Source organism: Notothenia rossii (assembly GCF_949606895.1).
Source record: "Notothenia rossii genome assembly, chromosome: 5".
Classification (NCBI taxonomy): Eukaryota; Metazoa; Chordata; class Actinopteri; order Perciformes; family Nototheniidae; genus Notothenia; species Notothenia rossii.
The window spans coordinates 44,292,851-44,309,912 of NC_136903.1; the positions used below are offsets into that span (position 1 = coordinate 44,292,851).

General features: G+C 40.3%; 1 protein-coding gene across 2 annotated transcripts in view; it reads right to left on the minus strand.

Moving 5' to 3' along the window:
* Positions 1 to 82: 82 nt before the first annotated feature.
* fanca (FA complementation group A) overlaps positions 83 to 17,062 on the minus strand; it is a 74,984-nt gene continuing 58,004 nt past the window's right edge. For both annotated transcript variants that reach the window (XM_079681525.1, XM_079681524.1), the window contains exons 35-42: positions 16,750 to 16,865; positions 15,955 to 16,105; positions 15,752 to 15,814; positions 15,150 to 15,243; positions 14,880 to 14,955; positions 13,848 to 13,986; positions 13,677 to 13,769; positions 83 to 734 (exon numbers count right to left, since the gene is read on the minus strand). In XM_079681525.1, coding sequence (XP_079537651.1) covers positions 642 to 734; positions 13,677 to 13,769; positions 13,848 to 13,986; positions 14,880 to 14,955; positions 15,150 to 15,243; positions 15,752 to 15,814; positions 15,955 to 16,105; positions 16,750 to 16,865 — 825 coding nt within the window. In that variant the 3' untranslated portion in view covers positions 83 to 641. The remainder of the gene's footprint in view (positions 735 to 13,676; positions 13,770 to 13,847; positions 13,987 to 14,879; positions 14,956 to 15,149; positions 15,244 to 15,751; positions 15,815 to 15,954; positions 16,106 to 16,749; positions 16,866 to 17,062) is intronic.

Consider the following 17,062-nt stretch of genomic DNA (forward strand, 5'->3'; position numbering starts at 1 on the left):
AGCCTTGTTGAGGATGGCTCTGTGTCCGGCTCAAAGAGCCTTAGGTTTGCCCGAATGCCAACCAGTTTTTCCACTCTCACATTTGTGAGCCTGTTGCGAACCTTTGTGTGGTCTCAATAGCCATGCAGTAAGCAGTGTGCTATGGCATGGATATTCAAGTGTACTTGAATGGCATCTGTTTGTTTTATGTCAAGATTATGCTAAAATATACTTTCCCCAACTATGTTTAAGTTCCCTATGAAGAGCCAACCTTGAATTTAGAAAATTCCCAGTTTATTCCCATAAATTCCCATGTATTCCCATAAATTCCCGTTTATTCCCGTGGAAAGTTTCCATCTTTGAAAATTCCCAAAATGAAAAAAAAGTGTGTATCTTCCTCACACAGGATGACTTCCAATAACTGTTTTATTTTGTCACTGTTTTAAATTAAGTTATTACAATGCTTGAGTCTGTATTGAAAACAGTTAAAGGGGTTCAGGTGTTCATGTGTATAATACGTCCTTTGTTCATTTATTATGTATACAAAAATGAATAGGAGGGGGAGGGGGGAGGGAGAGGGAGGGAGGGAGGAGGGAGGGAGGGGGGAGGGAGAGAGGGGGGGAGGGCGGGGGGTTTCCTCTGCCTGACGTCAGCGAGCAGCTTCAGAGGAACTCCATCTCTGTGCTGTCGGGGTCCAGCTGCAGAGAGAGAGCTGCTGACAACTCGGGGTCCAACGCCGACACCTGGGACTTCAGCTTTACCAGACAGGAAGGAGAGGGGGGGAAGGGACGTGTCTTTGTTAGAAAAGTGGATTTTACTGGATTAAGCGGCCCCCGCAAATAATACATACATACAGAATACACATGTGCTGTGGCGGGGACCTGCTTCCACTTGTCGTGTGCTGCTGTCCTGGCGAGATTTTGCCCCGGGGGGGCAATTTTTAGCTTTAAATATCGAAGTAGCAAAGGTTAAGCAGGTCATGGTGGTGGGCTGCTACAGACCTCCCTCAGCTGTCAAGGACTCTTTATCTTCTTTGGCAAAACTTTGATCTTAACTTGACTACAAGGAAATACGGTAGTGCTGCTTGGTGATTTTAATCGGGACTGGTTAACTTCTGTGTCAGAGGATTTTAATAACCTTTGTATCTCTCTGAATGTTTCCCAGATTACAGACAGTCCTACTCGCCCTAACATTAAGTCCCCTAAATTATAAATCCTCCCTAATTGATCTCATTCTAACTAATGTTCCCCATAAATACTCATCTGTGGGCGTATTTGCAAATGATCTGATTGATCACTGTGTGGTAGCCACAATTAGGGACACAAAAGTCCTAAAGGGTAAACCTTGCATTATCAGTAAGAGAGACAAAAAACATTTTGTGGAGCAGGGTTTTGTACATGATCTGTTTGATTTTGATTGGGGTAAAATCGATATGTGTGCTGATGTAGAAACTGCATGGTCTTATTTTTATCTTGGTTTTATGGAAATTATAGATAGACATGCACCCCTGCGTACATTTAGAGTGAAGGGACGAGACAATCCTTGTTTTTCTGCTGAATTATCTAGTCTCCTACATGAGAGAAACAAGGCCTGGGCAAAGGCTAGGAAATCAGGCTCAGAGGTAGAATGGCTACGCTTTAGGCAGCTAAGAAATAGCTTCACATCGCAAATCAAAAGTGCTAAGTCTAAGTATTATCTGTCAGTTACCACAAAGAACCTGAATAATCCTGGAAAATGTTGCAAAGCCATATAATCGATATCCACCGGTGATATCCGTAATGAGCTACCTCCGTGCCTTACCACAGCATCTGGCTCTATATCGGACAGGGCCACTATGTTAAATTGTTTTAATGAGCATTTTGTGTCCTGTGGCTCTCTGTTTGCCTCTGTCACTGACTCTGCTTCTGTGAACACCACAGTCTGTGATTCTGAAAAACGTGTTTTGGAAAACCCTTTTAGTTTGACTCCTTTTACTGTTGATGTTGTTCGTGAAGCTTTAACCAAGTTAGATCCTAAGAAACCGGCTGGCCCGGACAACGTAGAGCCTTTCTTTTTAAAGATAGCTGCAGATTTTATTGCTCCACCTCTCACTACTCTTTTTAACCTCTCCCTCAGCTCAAACACAATTCCAAAAATGGTGGAAGTCAGCGTATGTCCTGCCTCTACCAAAAGGTGGGGAGGCCACTTTATTAAATAATTTTGGCCCATCTCTAAATTGAGAGTTCTGGCGAAGGTTCTTGAACGCCTAGCGAGTGAACAGGTAAAGGTGTTTTTATGTACAAATGACATCCTGTCTAAACATCAGTCAGGCTTCAGAAAGCAACATAGCACCATCACTGCCACAATGAAAGTGGTGAATGATGTGGCGAGTATTTTAGATAATAAGCAGAGTTGTGCAGCTCTATTTATTGACCTGTCCAAAGCGTTTGATACCGTTGATCATCGCATCTTAAAGCAGAGGCTACTCAGTATTGGCATATGCAGCCATGCAGTAGCGTGGTTTGTGAACTACCTCTCTGAAAGGTCCCAATGTGTTCACTTTGATGGGCTGTCTTCTGAGTGGTTAAACATTACTAACGGTGTTCCTCAAGGTTCTGTTTTAGGTCCACTTTTATTCTCCATCTATCAATAGTTTAGGTGAAAATGTTGATGGATCAACCTTACATTTTTATGCGGACGATACCGTGATGTACTGTGCAGGTCACTCCATTAAGGAGGCTGTTGTTGAATTGCAAGCAGTTTTTAACATTATTCAGACTTAGCTCTCTGAACTAAAGCTTCTTTTAAATGTTGATAAAACCAAGGTAATGCTCTTTTCAAAAGCTAAAAAGACACCAGAGCCTGTTGTAGATATTGTAACTACGCAAGGAATAAAAATTGAAGTGGTTACCTGTTACAAATACCTCGGTATCTGGCTTAATAATTGTCTCACTTTTAAACGTCATGTCAATAACCTGCTTAAAAAACTGAGGGTTAGGCTTGGTTTCTTCTACAGGAACAAGTCCTGTTTCTCGCTTGAAGCCAGGAAAAGGCTAGTCACTGTGACCTTTTTACCTGTGCTGGACTATGGTGATTTGATTTATATGAATGCACCTGCCCATTACCTGGTCAAGTTAGATGCTGCGTATCACAGCGCACTGAGATTTGTGACAAACTGTAAAGCATTAACCCATCACTGTACCCTGTATGCAAGGGCTGGTTTGCCTTCACTAACTGTACGGAGGCTCAGTCACTGGTACATTTTTATATATAAAGCCATGTTAGGGAAATTTCCATCCTACATCTGCTCCCTGATCTCACGGCGAATTGTAAGTGGCTACTGCCTGAGATCGCATGCTGTAGTTTTATTAAATGTGCCAACTGCTAGGACTGTCTTAGGGAAGATAGCATTTAGATGCGCAGCTCCACTGTCTTGGAATAGTCTGCAATTGAAATGGAAAACTGAGCAATCTGGTGCCACTAAATGTTTTTAAAGCTCGGTTGGATGCTACTCAATCGGAAGCTGTTGGTACCTGCTCATGTGGATAGTTATTTTAAATTGTAATCCCTGGAATGATGCTGTAAGATGTACTTTTTGTTGTTCTGTTTATGTTTTTATGTTTCATGTGGAACCTACTTGAGCAGGTCTCCCTTGAAAAAGAGATCAATGATCTCAATGGGATACACCTGTGTAAATAAAGGTTTGAAATGAAATGAAACATATTCTAACAATATTTTTTTGACAACAAGAGCAGAAACTATGCTACGCTGCTATAAAGCTATTCTCTATTAAATGATGAGTAATATTAAACGTGTCTCAGGTCCAAACTGCTCTACTTGGGTTACCAGAAATACACCCAGAAAGTGAGAACAGTCCTCCAGATTCCTACATGTTCTCTTATGCAAATAAACCTCTCTCAAAGTGCACAATTCTTTGTGCACGCTATTTTCCGAACAAGTTATCCTAATGCAAAGGGGTGGGGACAAAATTGGCCATTACCAGAAGTGGGGGGGACATTTCCCCAGTACAGTGGGTGCAGGCTTGAGGAGTAACGGATACATGTAACGGGATTACGTAATCAGGATACAAACAAGTTAACTGCATTCCTTTAAAGTTACATAATAAAACGTAATCAGATTACTGTTACATTTCTAGAAGTTGGGGATTACTGACAGGATCGTCCCGCAAAAGTAACGAGCCAAAAATAGTTTAATATTAAATAAGAAGACATGCATAAAATATTTAAGATAAAAAAGGAAATTACAATTTACAAAATACACATCAAGTACCAGTAATGGTATTTAAAAAGTGTAGCATGTACAGTATAAAAAGGGTGTGATAGCAGCCAGGTGATTGTATTAAAAGTAGAAGTATAGTTATTGGCACAGTTATTTACAGATTTATTACAGAAGTTGAATTGTCAACATTGCACAACAGGGGTGATATAGTCTGACAATGTTGACAATGTTAGTGTTAGTAAAAACTAAAAAAGATCATCTAGTGTTTGTTTTAAAGGATCAGAGGCCTCATTTATAAAGGGCTATATGCTAAAAAAATGGCATATGCCAGTTTCTACGCAATGTTTGCGATTTATAAAATACTAACTTGACGGGAAAATGTGCGGTCCTCCACGCAAACTCTAACCCATGCACAAAAACGGGAGAGACGAGAAACTGCGACACCGTTGGCAGAAGGAAGAATGGAGAGAAATATGTGGAAATAATACCATAAATAAAATATTACCTCTTATTTATCATATATGAAGAATTCATTTTCACAAATTGATCAAAGCCAATCTTAAAATGATTTAACAAACGCCTGTTTGAGACTCCTCGGTGCACACCAAATCTTGGAGAAATAAATAAATACGGAAATGTTATTGCTCACCACTCGATTATGTTCTCTTGTTAAGAAATGTATTCTCATAAATGATGCGGTAAACAGAATTACTTTAAACTGACGCCGTTTTGCATTTCTATAGGTTGTAGATACGAGCATGGTTTTATATAGCCTACTATCATGTTTAATCGTGTTTTATGCCGTTCGATAGCCTACTTGATAAGTCGCTCGTAAAACACAGGAGGTATGGAAACTAAGAACACCATATGTGGTCAATTGTACAGCGAATATAACACAACACATTAGTTGTATTTCCTTTAACTGGTGGATTATGGATTTGCTGATCGACAGCTGAAACACAAACCACCAAATACAACAAAATAATTCAAATCCAGTCGTCATGACTCCACTCCGGAGGGATTCCCTGATCATTTCTTACAGTTTCTCATCAAGGGGGTGTCTCCTGTCCCCGGTACAAAAACACTACCTGAGGAAGGTTAGGCTATGTGTATTTTTTTTGTCATTAACCTTTTTCGGACCACTTATTTATTTATTTTGGTGACGATCCGACCTCCATGCTGCTACTCTGGTTCAAACTGCATCCACCAAACAATATGATTTATCTCAACCTCCCCAAAATAACCAAAATCTGACACGGTGTGTGATGTCTTTTTTAGCTGTTCTGTCGTCATTTCCTGCTATCTTCTTCATAAAGTTAGTCAAAATGAATGAATGAATGGGCGTTTCTTTAACTATTTATAGGCAGATATGGGCTGCACCGCATTTCGAGTCGGTTGTGATTTATAAAGGGACGCCGGCGTAGGAAGTGCCGTACGCACTTTCCTCAATGTTTGGTGAATCGGAAAATGTCGGAAAATTTCTGTACCTACCTTATCTCTTCTCTGGAAGCTGTACTGTTCTGTAGGATAATACTTTAAGTGTGAATCTATACGCCTACTGCCTGAATCTGCTTTATGGTTTTCACTTTCTTTGGTTCATTTGTTCTGTTTTTAATTCATCAGGTGATATATACAGTGGGGCAAAAAAGTATTTAGTCAGCCACCAATTGTGCAAGTTCTGCCACTTAAAAAGATGAGAGAGGCCTGTAATTGTCATCCTAAGTATACAACTATGAGAGACAAAATGAGAAAAAAAAATCCGGAGAATCATATTGTCTGATTTTTAAAGAATTTATTTGCAAATTATGGTGTGAAATAAGTATTTGGTCATCAACAAACAAACAAGATTTCTGGCTTTCACAGACCTGTAACTTCTTCTTTAAGAGCCTCCTCTGTCCTCCACTTGTTAACTGTATTAATGGCACCTGTTTGAACTCGTTATCAGTATAAAAGACACCTGTCCACAACCTCAAATAGTCACACTCCAAACTCCACTATGGCCAAGACCAAAGAGCTGTCAAAGGACACCAGAAACAAAATTGTAGACCTGGGAAGACTGAATCTGCAATAGGTAAGCAGCTTGGTGTGAAGAAATCAACTGTGGGAGCAATTATTAGAAAATGGAAGACATACAAGACCACTGATAATCTCCCTCGATCTGGGGCTCCATGCAAGATCTCACCCCGTGGGGTTAAAATGATCACAAGAACGGTGAGCAAAAGTCCCAGAACCACACGGGGGGACCTAGTCAATGACCTGCAGAGATCTGGGACCAAAGTAACAAAGGCTACCATCAGTAACACACTACGCCGCCAGGGACTCAAATCCTGCAGTGCCAGACGTGTCCCCCTGCTTAAGCCAGTACATGTCCAGGCCCATCTGAAGTTTGCTAGAGAGCATTTAGATGATCCAGAAGAGGATTGGGAGAATGTCATATGGTCAGATGAAACCAAAATAGAACTTTTTGGTAAAAACTCAACTAGACGTGTTTGGAGGAGAAAGAATGCTGAGTTGCATCCAAAGAACACCATACCTACAGATGGAGCACTGAATTTCGGACTCCAGCTTACAGCTTCCTGCCTACGGCCTGCCAAAGACCAGTATAGAGGAATGTTAAGCCCTCCCACTATTTTCCAAGAGGGCGTTGCCAGATTTTCAATTTCAGGTTTTAACCAGGAGATGGCGCTTCATTCACAAATACAGAAAGACAAGTTTCATGGACTTTCAGTTGTGTTTTGAAGAGCATTTGAACACATCAATATTTTAGATCAACTAAAGTATATCTAATCTTGTAATTCAATAATATATAGTCTTTATATATTAAATAATCATAATTATAATGTAAATGTTTACATTACACTTCTTTATTTGTTATGCTCATACTTTAACCTTTACAATCGTTTGCTTTAATATGCAGTATATTTTTGTGTTTGCTTCCTCCTGCTCCCTTTTGGACACATACTGTATGATCTATTATTATTATTAATATGAAGATATTATTAAGATAAGATAAGATGTTACTTTATTGATTGAACATTTTAGTTTAGAATGTGCTGTCCCACGGTAATTCAGAAGGCTCACAGGTCACATTCCGACCATTATTTAAAACAATAGGTGCTTTCACACCTTCTACAGTTTGATTTGTATAGAGGGAGCTCTGTCAGTTTTCAAATTACCCATTTGCTTTCGGGGAGCCCTATTTTTCAGAGCGCATCCTGCTACTAAATATGTCACACGCACGCTCTGTTGACTGGCGCAGCAGCGCGGATGCGATCAATTGCTATAAAAACACTCTTCTATTAATACAGACGGTGTCACTATGCCGGCGGATGTGGCCGTTGTTGAAGCCTCTTCAGGCTCCGCATCGGCAGGCCTCTCCCTCGGTGTGGAGCTGTCAAACTCGACCCTAACGCCGCTTACAGCGGCCAACTAAAAGTTGTTTTCCGTTCACGTTGTCATTTTTAGACTCCTTCGCTTCTTTGCTTGTGAATCCAAAAGCTGTGACGCTTGGCTGTTTTCGTTTTGCCATATTTTTTTATTACACAGCCAGAGTTAAACAAATATCAATATGAACATTTCAAATACCGCGCCGGCATCACCGCCATAATCATAGCAACGTAAGTAAGAATGCAGCGCCGCCACATACAGATGGCAACACCCAGACATATTCACAAATATAAAACAAATATTCAGAAACTGTAATGAACAATAACTATTATTTATTTCAAGAACTGTTATTTACAGAAACTCAACATTTCTAATCTGTGTGACACAAATATGCACGATTGTTTTGGGCTCCCCCTATTTATCTTAAAGTCAGCCTTCAGGGGAGCTCCCTCCCTCTTCAGGGGAGCCAAGCTCCTCCTAGCTCCCCCCCATTTTGAACAGTGTCTGTGGCTGAATGGCCAGCGATTAGGTGCGGCGCATTTGTCATAGGTGATCAGAGCTAACTGCCTGCCGTCAGATTTCATTTAAAAAACAGATCTGATTTTAAGACTATTTCTGCGCTCATAAAGAATGATAAAAATAAGAATAATGCGTATTGAACTGGTTTCATTAATTAGTGAGTTTATTTAATACTATAACCGCCAATCGGGTCAATTTGTGTGATGTGTGTTGTGTGTGTGCAATGTAACTTTTTTTCAATAAAATATTAAAGTCTCCCAGTCCCTGACTTTTCCTGAAAGTGTGTTATGTAGCACCCTATGTTGTTAAAAATTGCATTCTAATAGCGGGATTTGACAGGTTTAGGTAGGCCTATACAAAAACCTCTGGCGGTTCTAGTGTTAAGGTAATTAGGTACAGTAGAAGCCCTTTTTTTACTAGTAACGAATTTAGCAGTTGAACATAAAAGTCAACGAACTGAGGGTCACTTGCAATGAAAGTGTTGTGTCTAACTGTAAGCTTGTCACTCAGAGTAACCTACAGTTAATTTAGCTGCTGGAGAAGAAAGATCAAGGGGGGAGGGGGGGGAGAGAGCTGTGGTTGATGGGCCATTAGTTGTGTAAATACACAGCTGAGAGCTGCTGTTTCATTCAGACTGTTTAAAAAACTGTAACAACGGACTATTTTTCTTAGCGGATGCATGTCAATTTAAATCAATACATACAACTATTTTTTAAATCAATAAAAGACATTTTCTAAATCCATAAAAGCATTTCAATTAATATTGTGAGTCATGTCGTTACTTTGTTGAGAATTTGGCCGTGTAATAAGCGGGATAATTTGCAGCAACTTGTTCCTTATGGGGAAAATAACACCCGTCATGTGTGTGTAGAGGTGTGTGTGGTTAAAACACTTTCATGAAATGAAGGAATTTCCTTCTATAAAACAGCTGTGGGCAGCAGTGAGTGTCACGGACATGAATTCATAGATCAAGGCAGACTGGTGCACACACTCTCCTGTCCTGCCAGGCGACACGCCCGTTCTAAGCCGTGTCCCTCACTCCTCACATCCCAAGCATCCCCACAAGTGTATTATGTTGTTACATCGTTTCAGATGTTATGTTTCATTTGTGCTCTGTCTATGTTCAGTGATGCAAACTTGTCACCTTTCGGCGAAATTCGCCGTTTTGAATCCAAAATAAGTCGTTTGTGTGATTCATGTAGATCTGCAATACAAATATTTTTGGGGTATGGGGGGGGCTGGGACCCGGAGTAATCTGCGGCCGTGAGCTGTTATGTGCCATCATGACACGCATGGTGTTCTTTTTTTATATATTATAATGAAGTACGAGCTGTGTGCTCGAGTCTTCCTGCCTGTCGGCTCTGCTCATGGATGTATAATAAGGCTCTGCTGCTCCGAGATGATGGTCTAGCTTCAGCAGCTACATTACCTACGGGTGCGTTCGTTAATATTAACTGTGCGTCCGGAGTCACTGTGGCACAGACTGGACCGCTGGTGAACAGCTGTTAGAACGGGCTGTTCAGGTGTTCAGAGCAGAGCTCCCTGTCGGAGCGGCAGAGCGTGATGTGAACTGAAAAGTTTTTCTGTGGCAATATTATTTAAGGAATCGTTGAGCTAGCGAGCTAGCATACATTGTCACTATCTGCTAACGTTAGCTTTAGCCTTCTATTTCTAATAGTTTTTTTCATAGGCTATAAACAGAGGTGGTATAAGTATATATATTGTACTTGAGTAAAAGTAGAAGTACTCAGATCTTGTACTTGAGTAAAAGTAGAAGTACTCAGGTCTTGTACTTGAGTAAAAGTAGAAGTACTCAGATCTTGTACTTGAGTAAAAGTAGAAGCACACAGATCTTGTACTAGAGTAAAAGTAGAAGTACTCAAATCTTGTACTTGAGTAAAAGTAGAAGCACACAGATCTTGTACTAGAGTAAAAGTAGAAGTACTCAAATCTTGTACTTGAGTAAAAGTAGAAGCACACAGATCTTGTACTAGAGTAAAAGTAGAAGTACTCAAATCTTGTACTTGAGTAAAAGTAGAAGCACTCAGGTCTTGTACTTGAGTAAAAGTAGAAGCACACAGATCTTGTACTAGAGTAAAAGTAGAAGTACTCAGGTCTTGTACTTAAGTAAAAGTAGAAGTACTCAGATCTTGTACTTGACTAAAAGTAATAGTCCCAGAGTGTAGGAATACTCTGTTACAGTAAAAGTCCTGCATTCAAAATGTTCCTCAAGTAAAAGTAGAAAAGTATTATCATCAAGATATAGTGAAAGTAGCGACAGTAAAAGTAGTCATTGTGCAGATTGGTCCATTTCAGAATAATAGATATGATATGTTTTATAATGATTGATCATGAAAGTGTCCTCAAAGCTGCTAAAGGTGCAGCTAGTTTGAATGACTTTGTATACTGCAGGGTAGCTTGTGGATTTACTCCAGGTGGAACTAAAGTCTGATTTAACACTTGATTATATTTCACTTAATTAATCCAGATCTGTGAAGTAACTAAAGGTATTAAATACATGTAGTGGAGTCAAAGTACACCATGTACCTCTGAACTGTAGTGGAGTAGAAGAACAAAGTAGCAAAACATTGAACTACTTAAATAAAGTACAAGTATCTCAAAATTGTGCCCAAGTATAGTACTTGTTGAGTTTATGAACTTAGTTACTTTACACCATGTGGCTATAAAGATAAAAAAGACTTAAGCCTTGCACAGAGGCCTGAAAATACATTTTCAAAATGCTCAACAGTGCTGCCAAAATTATAAACTGACTGCTCCACAATTTGAAATAAATGCTTTTATATATTTCTATTATGTGACTCTTTGGCGTTTCTGTTATTATTAACACTGCTGCTTTAGTTGTTCTGACTGCTAAAATCCTCTGTCATTCCGTGGGGTGGGGGAGCCGGGGGCTCGGATCCTTGTCACCTTTTTCATACCTGATGAGTTTGCATCCCTGTATGTTAAAAAGCCTCAGTCACCTTAATTCATGTAATAAAAACATCTCAGGTCAGTAACACTCAAAGCTAAATGTGCAATACCATGTTCAGCTATGTTACTATTTATAATGTTATTGTTGTTACATCAGAAGATGTACATATTGAAATGATTTCTTAACTTACAGTAGGCTATTTTTTACAATGTGTGTTGGAAGGATTTATTAAATTACAATGAATATTGTCATTGTTGAAGGCTTTTAGAGAAGGGTGAACTATAAGCCTTAATTACATAAAATGTTATACCTAAAAACATAAAAGCCACAATAAATAAGTCACAATTATTGTAGTTATTTTTACCTCCCGTATTGCTTTCAACCCACCAGCTTTTATGGTGTTGTTACGTAACTAACTGTAAGCTTGTCACATACAGTCTATGGTCACTCAGTGTAACCTACTGTTAATTTAGCTGCTGGAGAAGAAAGATCAGGGGGGGGGGGAGGGGGGGAGAGAGCTGTGGTTGATGGGCCATTAGTTGTGTAAATACACAGCTGAGAGCTGCCGTTTCATTCAGACTGTTTAAAAAACTGTAACAACGGACTATTTTTCTTAGCGGATGCATGTGAATTTAGATCAATACATACAACTATTTTTTAAATCAATAAAAACATTTTCTAAATCCATAAAAGCATTTCAATTAATATTGGGAGTCATGTCGTTACTTTGTTGAGCATGTGGCCATGTAATAAGCGGGATAATTTGCAGCGACTTGTTCTTTATGGGGAAAATAACACCCTTCATCCAGATGAGGATCCCTCCGCGACACTTTGGGATCCTGATCGACCGACGAAACTCCATTCAAATATACATATTTTTGGTGAATTACTGAGTTTAGGCACGTTAATAACGTTTTAATGAAGTTGAATACAGTATATTCATATGTGTCAGTGATTTCATGTCAATTCGGCGAACATAAACATAAATGATCGTGGTGAAGATGATGATTAAATTAGGATTAAAAATCGAGAGCCGGGCTGCATTTTTTCCCGTTCGTTTTTTTCGAATAACAAAATTATTTTGTTAAATAACAACATGGTGATGTTTTGTAAATGATTACATGTGTCTTATTTAGCACAGTAGTATGATATCCGTGACATATGGATCTTAACAAAGTTCCGCTGTACATCCAGCATACTGTATCTCACTTTATTTCACATGAGCTCCAGTGTGGAACCCCACTGCACCTCCTGGTGGATCAATGATCCATTGCAGCTGGCTTCATTATAATTACATTTATCTATCACGGGGGCGGTCTCAAGTCAAGCTGGAGGTTTTCCCTTGAGCGAGGGCAGATCACGTACCAATCACGGCCCTCGCGTTTCAAACTGTCTGAAATGATTCGCTACATCTGTACTGTGAAACATGGGGGTGGAAACATCAAGCTTTGGGGCTGTTTTTCTGCAAAGGGACCAGGACGACTGATCCGTGTAAATAAAAAATGAATGGGCCCATGTATCGTGAGATTTTGAGTGACAACCTCCTTCCATCAGCAAGGGCATTGAAGATGAAACGTGGCTGGGTCTTTCAGCATGACAATGATCCCAAACACACCGCCCGGGCAACGAAGGAGTGGCTTCGTAAGAAGCATTTCAAGGTCCTGGAGTGGCCTAGCCAGTCTCCAGATCTCAACCCCATAGAAAATCTTTGCAGGGAGTTGAAAGTCCGTGTTGCCCAGCGACAGCCCCAAAACATCACTGCTCTAGAGGAGATCTGCATGGAGGAATGGGCCAAAATACCAGCAACAGTGTGTGAAAACCTTGTGAAGACTTACAGAAAAAGTTTGACCTCTGTCATTGCCAGCAAAGGGTATATAACAAAGTATTGAAATGAACTTTTGTTATTGACCAAATACTTATTTTCCACCATAATTTGCAAATAAATTCTTTAAAAATCAGACAATGTGATTTTCTGGATTTTTCTTTCTCATTTTGTCTCTCATAGTTGAGGTATACCTAGGATGAAAATTACAGGCCTCTCATCTTTTTAAGTGGGAGAACTTGCACAATTGGTGGCTGACTAAATACTTTTTTGCCCCACTGTATATGGTAATTAAATAGTGTGTGTGAGTTTAACTGTGTGTATTAAACTAAAACGGAGCTCAGACTTTATTTCTGCTTTTTTAAACTGTAGCATGTGCTCATGTGTTTCAGCGTTGGTGTATAGGCTGCTGCCTGAATATGCTGAATAAAAGGCAGCTTTTCCTATCAATAAAATCATTTATGATCCTAAATATCTTATTTTCTAAGGTCACATTGTTCTGTTGTGCACATAATACACTTGAGTAAAATACATCTTATTGAGAGTTTTTCTCTCATTTATTTGCATTGCATTTTAAATTGAGGTAATCGAAAGGTAACAGAGTAATCAGGTTACATTCACTTAGAAACTAGATTTTTCTTTTACAAGTAACTGGTAATTGTAACGGAATACTTGTTTTATAGTAACCCTCCCAACCCTGACAGTGTGTGTGTGTGTGTGTGTGTGTGTGTGTGTGTGTGTGTGTGTGTGTGTGTGTGTGTGTGTGTGTGTGTGTGTGTGTGTGTGTGTGTGTGTGTGTGTATATATGTGCGTGTGTACCTCTCTGAGTTGGCTGGTGGACAGAGCTGTCGGGGGTGTCTGTGCAATGGCTCTCAGGAGAAGCTGCTTGCTGTGGCTCACAATCTGAAAAGGCTGACAGTGAAATGCACACGTTGAACTTCAGAGCAGAGAAGTGACAGGTTTGACTGACAGGATGATACAAAGCATCACCTGATGGTCAGCGGGGGGGAGGGTGTGTCCTTCCAGGAAGAGCTGCAGCAGATGGATGTAGCAGAGGACAGCAGTGTGCAGGAAGTGAGGGCCACACACAGCTCTGTGCAGCAGCTCAGCACTCTGCTGGAGCAGCAGGCTGAACACACACACACACACAATTAAACAATACACATTTTGTTAAGTTTATATAATGTGATTATTTAGGTAGAGAACAATTGCCATTAATTCCTCTTCAGGATTCAAACACTTTGTATACATTATACTCTTATATTTTTTATAAAACACAAAATGTATTTTCTCTATACTAAATTATAATTTTTTTCAGTATGGGATATGTCAATGATTAGCAACATTGACTTTAATGCATCGCGTGAAAAACTGTAGCGATCCAAATTAGAGCATCAATCTGCTAGTGGAAACCAGGAACAGGACCTTTGAACCTCAAGGCAAACATGAGAAATGGCGTAAAATGGATGCTCATCTTCAGGTTCATCTCAGTTGTTAGTGTCTCTGCTGTGAAAAAGCTCTTTATTTGTCTCATACTGCCTGTGCTGCAGAGCCTCTGTCTGGGAAACTCCCTCTGGAGGGAACACAGGGATTTTAGCCTTTGCTTAATTAACATTAACAAGCACAAAAACAGGAAAGGGAGAACCTCATGTGATAAAAGTAAGAAAACTACTAATTTAAAGCTGGGCTTATATCAAAAGCATGGTACATTAGAATTACTTGTCCAGTGCTTTCATGGGTTAAAGATTGTGGTTTCAATGTGGAGAAAAATCTTCCGGTGGCTCTGAGTGTCTGTACTAATAACTTAAACATTGTATAATGGGAAGTTTTGGGAAGAGTTGAACTTACAAAATTCAGTTATTAAAATCACACCTTTGCCAAAGCTTATCTTAGTATGTCATATGCATTACAAAATTGTAAAAATATTATGATCCGTATGTGTCCCTAGTGAGGCCTTCTGAGGGAGCCCCAGGTTTGTATCCACAGTCACTCTCAACACAAAAATAAACTTTAAAAACTGACCTGTAAAAGGCCCAAGGCATCAGTCGGGTAAACTCATCTGATGTTACCATGGTGATGGATTGGTAAACACCGTGATCTAAAGTTAAGAAAACAACATTCAGCCCACTTATTTAACAATGCATCAATTCACAAGAAGACACAATCATTTAATGTCAGAGCAAACATTACATTTAATCTTTCAAATAATAAATACCCGGCTAAACTGTCAATAACATTGTTTGCTCCCATGTGGAGTGTAGTGAGATGTGATTTTAAAGATGGACACTGTACCCTCTGATTTAAAGAGCAGGAGCCAGTCAGCAGAGTCCACTAACACACGCAGCAGCTCTGTGCAGAGGTCGGCTGCTCTCTGACTCCTCTGTTCCTGAGGAATCATTATAGAGACAACATTACAGAGGCTCCCTCCTGCTGTGGGAGGAGCAGAAACAGTTGACCTCCATACTGGAGAACATGTCAGCTGATAGTCATCCAACTCTTGGCCAATAAGCATATTCTCCCAAATGTCGCTATTACTATTCCTTCAACAATAAACCATTGCTTGCCCGGACAGTCCTATTATCAGAGTAATTGGAGTGCAGCAGTAAAGTATGCTCCAATCACTTCATTTCTTTCTGGACTATGTGGTATTTTTAGGAGTGGTTCTTTCGAATTTATGTGTAATAATGATGAGGTTCCAGATAAAATATTAATGAATGAATGTTTCCTCTCAGATCTGGTGTGGGGCAGAGCATGTTGCTCATTAGGGTTTATCAACCTGAGCTCCCTAACTGCATATCAATCCACCAGCGTTCCTAAGTCTAACCCCTACACTGAGTCAGCAGGTGGACACAGGGACAGTGCAGGATCAATAAAAGAGCGTTTTTATTAATTACCTCAGGATACAGGAGTGATGACAGATTATCCTTTACACACAGGAAGAGCAGGAAAACTAGAACCTGGACAAATAAATTAAACAGCAGCAGGTCAATATACAACATGCTGGTGTTTTAATGAAAACAAATACTCCAACATACCGGCTGGGGTCCACTTAGGGCCGATAAAATGACACTGTTATGATGAAGTTCTTTCCTCTCACCTGTTGGCACGGCGGGCCCCCCTCTTCTCGCAGCACACGTAGGGCAGCAATGAGGCCCTGGTCGGCCCCCCCACGGCCCTGCCAGGCCCCGTGCAGGCTGGCAGCCAGCAGCAGAGCAGCAGGACCCGGAGGGGAGGGCCCCTTCTCTAAACTGAACACCACATAGAATACAAAGGCATCTTAACACAAGCCAAGTTTACCACCGAAAATAAAACTAATCATGGGGAGAGGGGCTCCTGGGCAACTATTTTATTAAAATATATGTTTATTATTAATATTATATATTTTTCCTATTCCTTTTGTGTATTAAGATATTTCTTATTCTGTCTGTTTATTATTACCTCCAAGGAGCTTGTGTTTGCAGCTCAGATGGACTTTCTGGATTACCTTTGTATTTTTCTATATTTATTTTCATGAACTCGGAAGAAGGGTAAAGCATGGGCCAAAACAAAAAAAACATTTAGGAGTGGAGATATATCAAAGGGCGACACACAAGTTATGTTTCACTTTTGCAAGGGCAATTGTGGTGCATTTAAGTGGTTTTGAAATAATTGGAAAAATGTGTATTATGTATGTAATATTCATAACAGCAGCTCTGAAACAAAACTATTTTTTTTAACTGCATTCAAGCCATAGGATTTGGCTTTCTTGGTATGTTGGCATGTTGTTTCCACATAAGGGACTTCAACAGAGCTAAATGAAGCCAAGGCGAATCTTTCAGACTGTTACACCCTCTAACTGACGGTGTGGTGGATCAGAGGTCCAGAGGAGGAGCTCCATGAGGATGAGGCTTACCTGCAGGCCCAGCTCTGACACACAGTGAGGAGCTGCAGCTGCTCCGGGAGAGGGTCTCCATCAGTGAGACCCCGCCACAGGGAGGAGAGCGCGGGAGAGAGACGCTGCCACCAGTGCTGCACACGCACACGCACACGCGCGCACACACACACACACACACACACACACACACACACACACACACACACACACACACACACACACACACACACACACACACACACACACACACACACACACACACACACACACACACACACACACACACACACACACACACACACACACACACACACACACACACACACACACA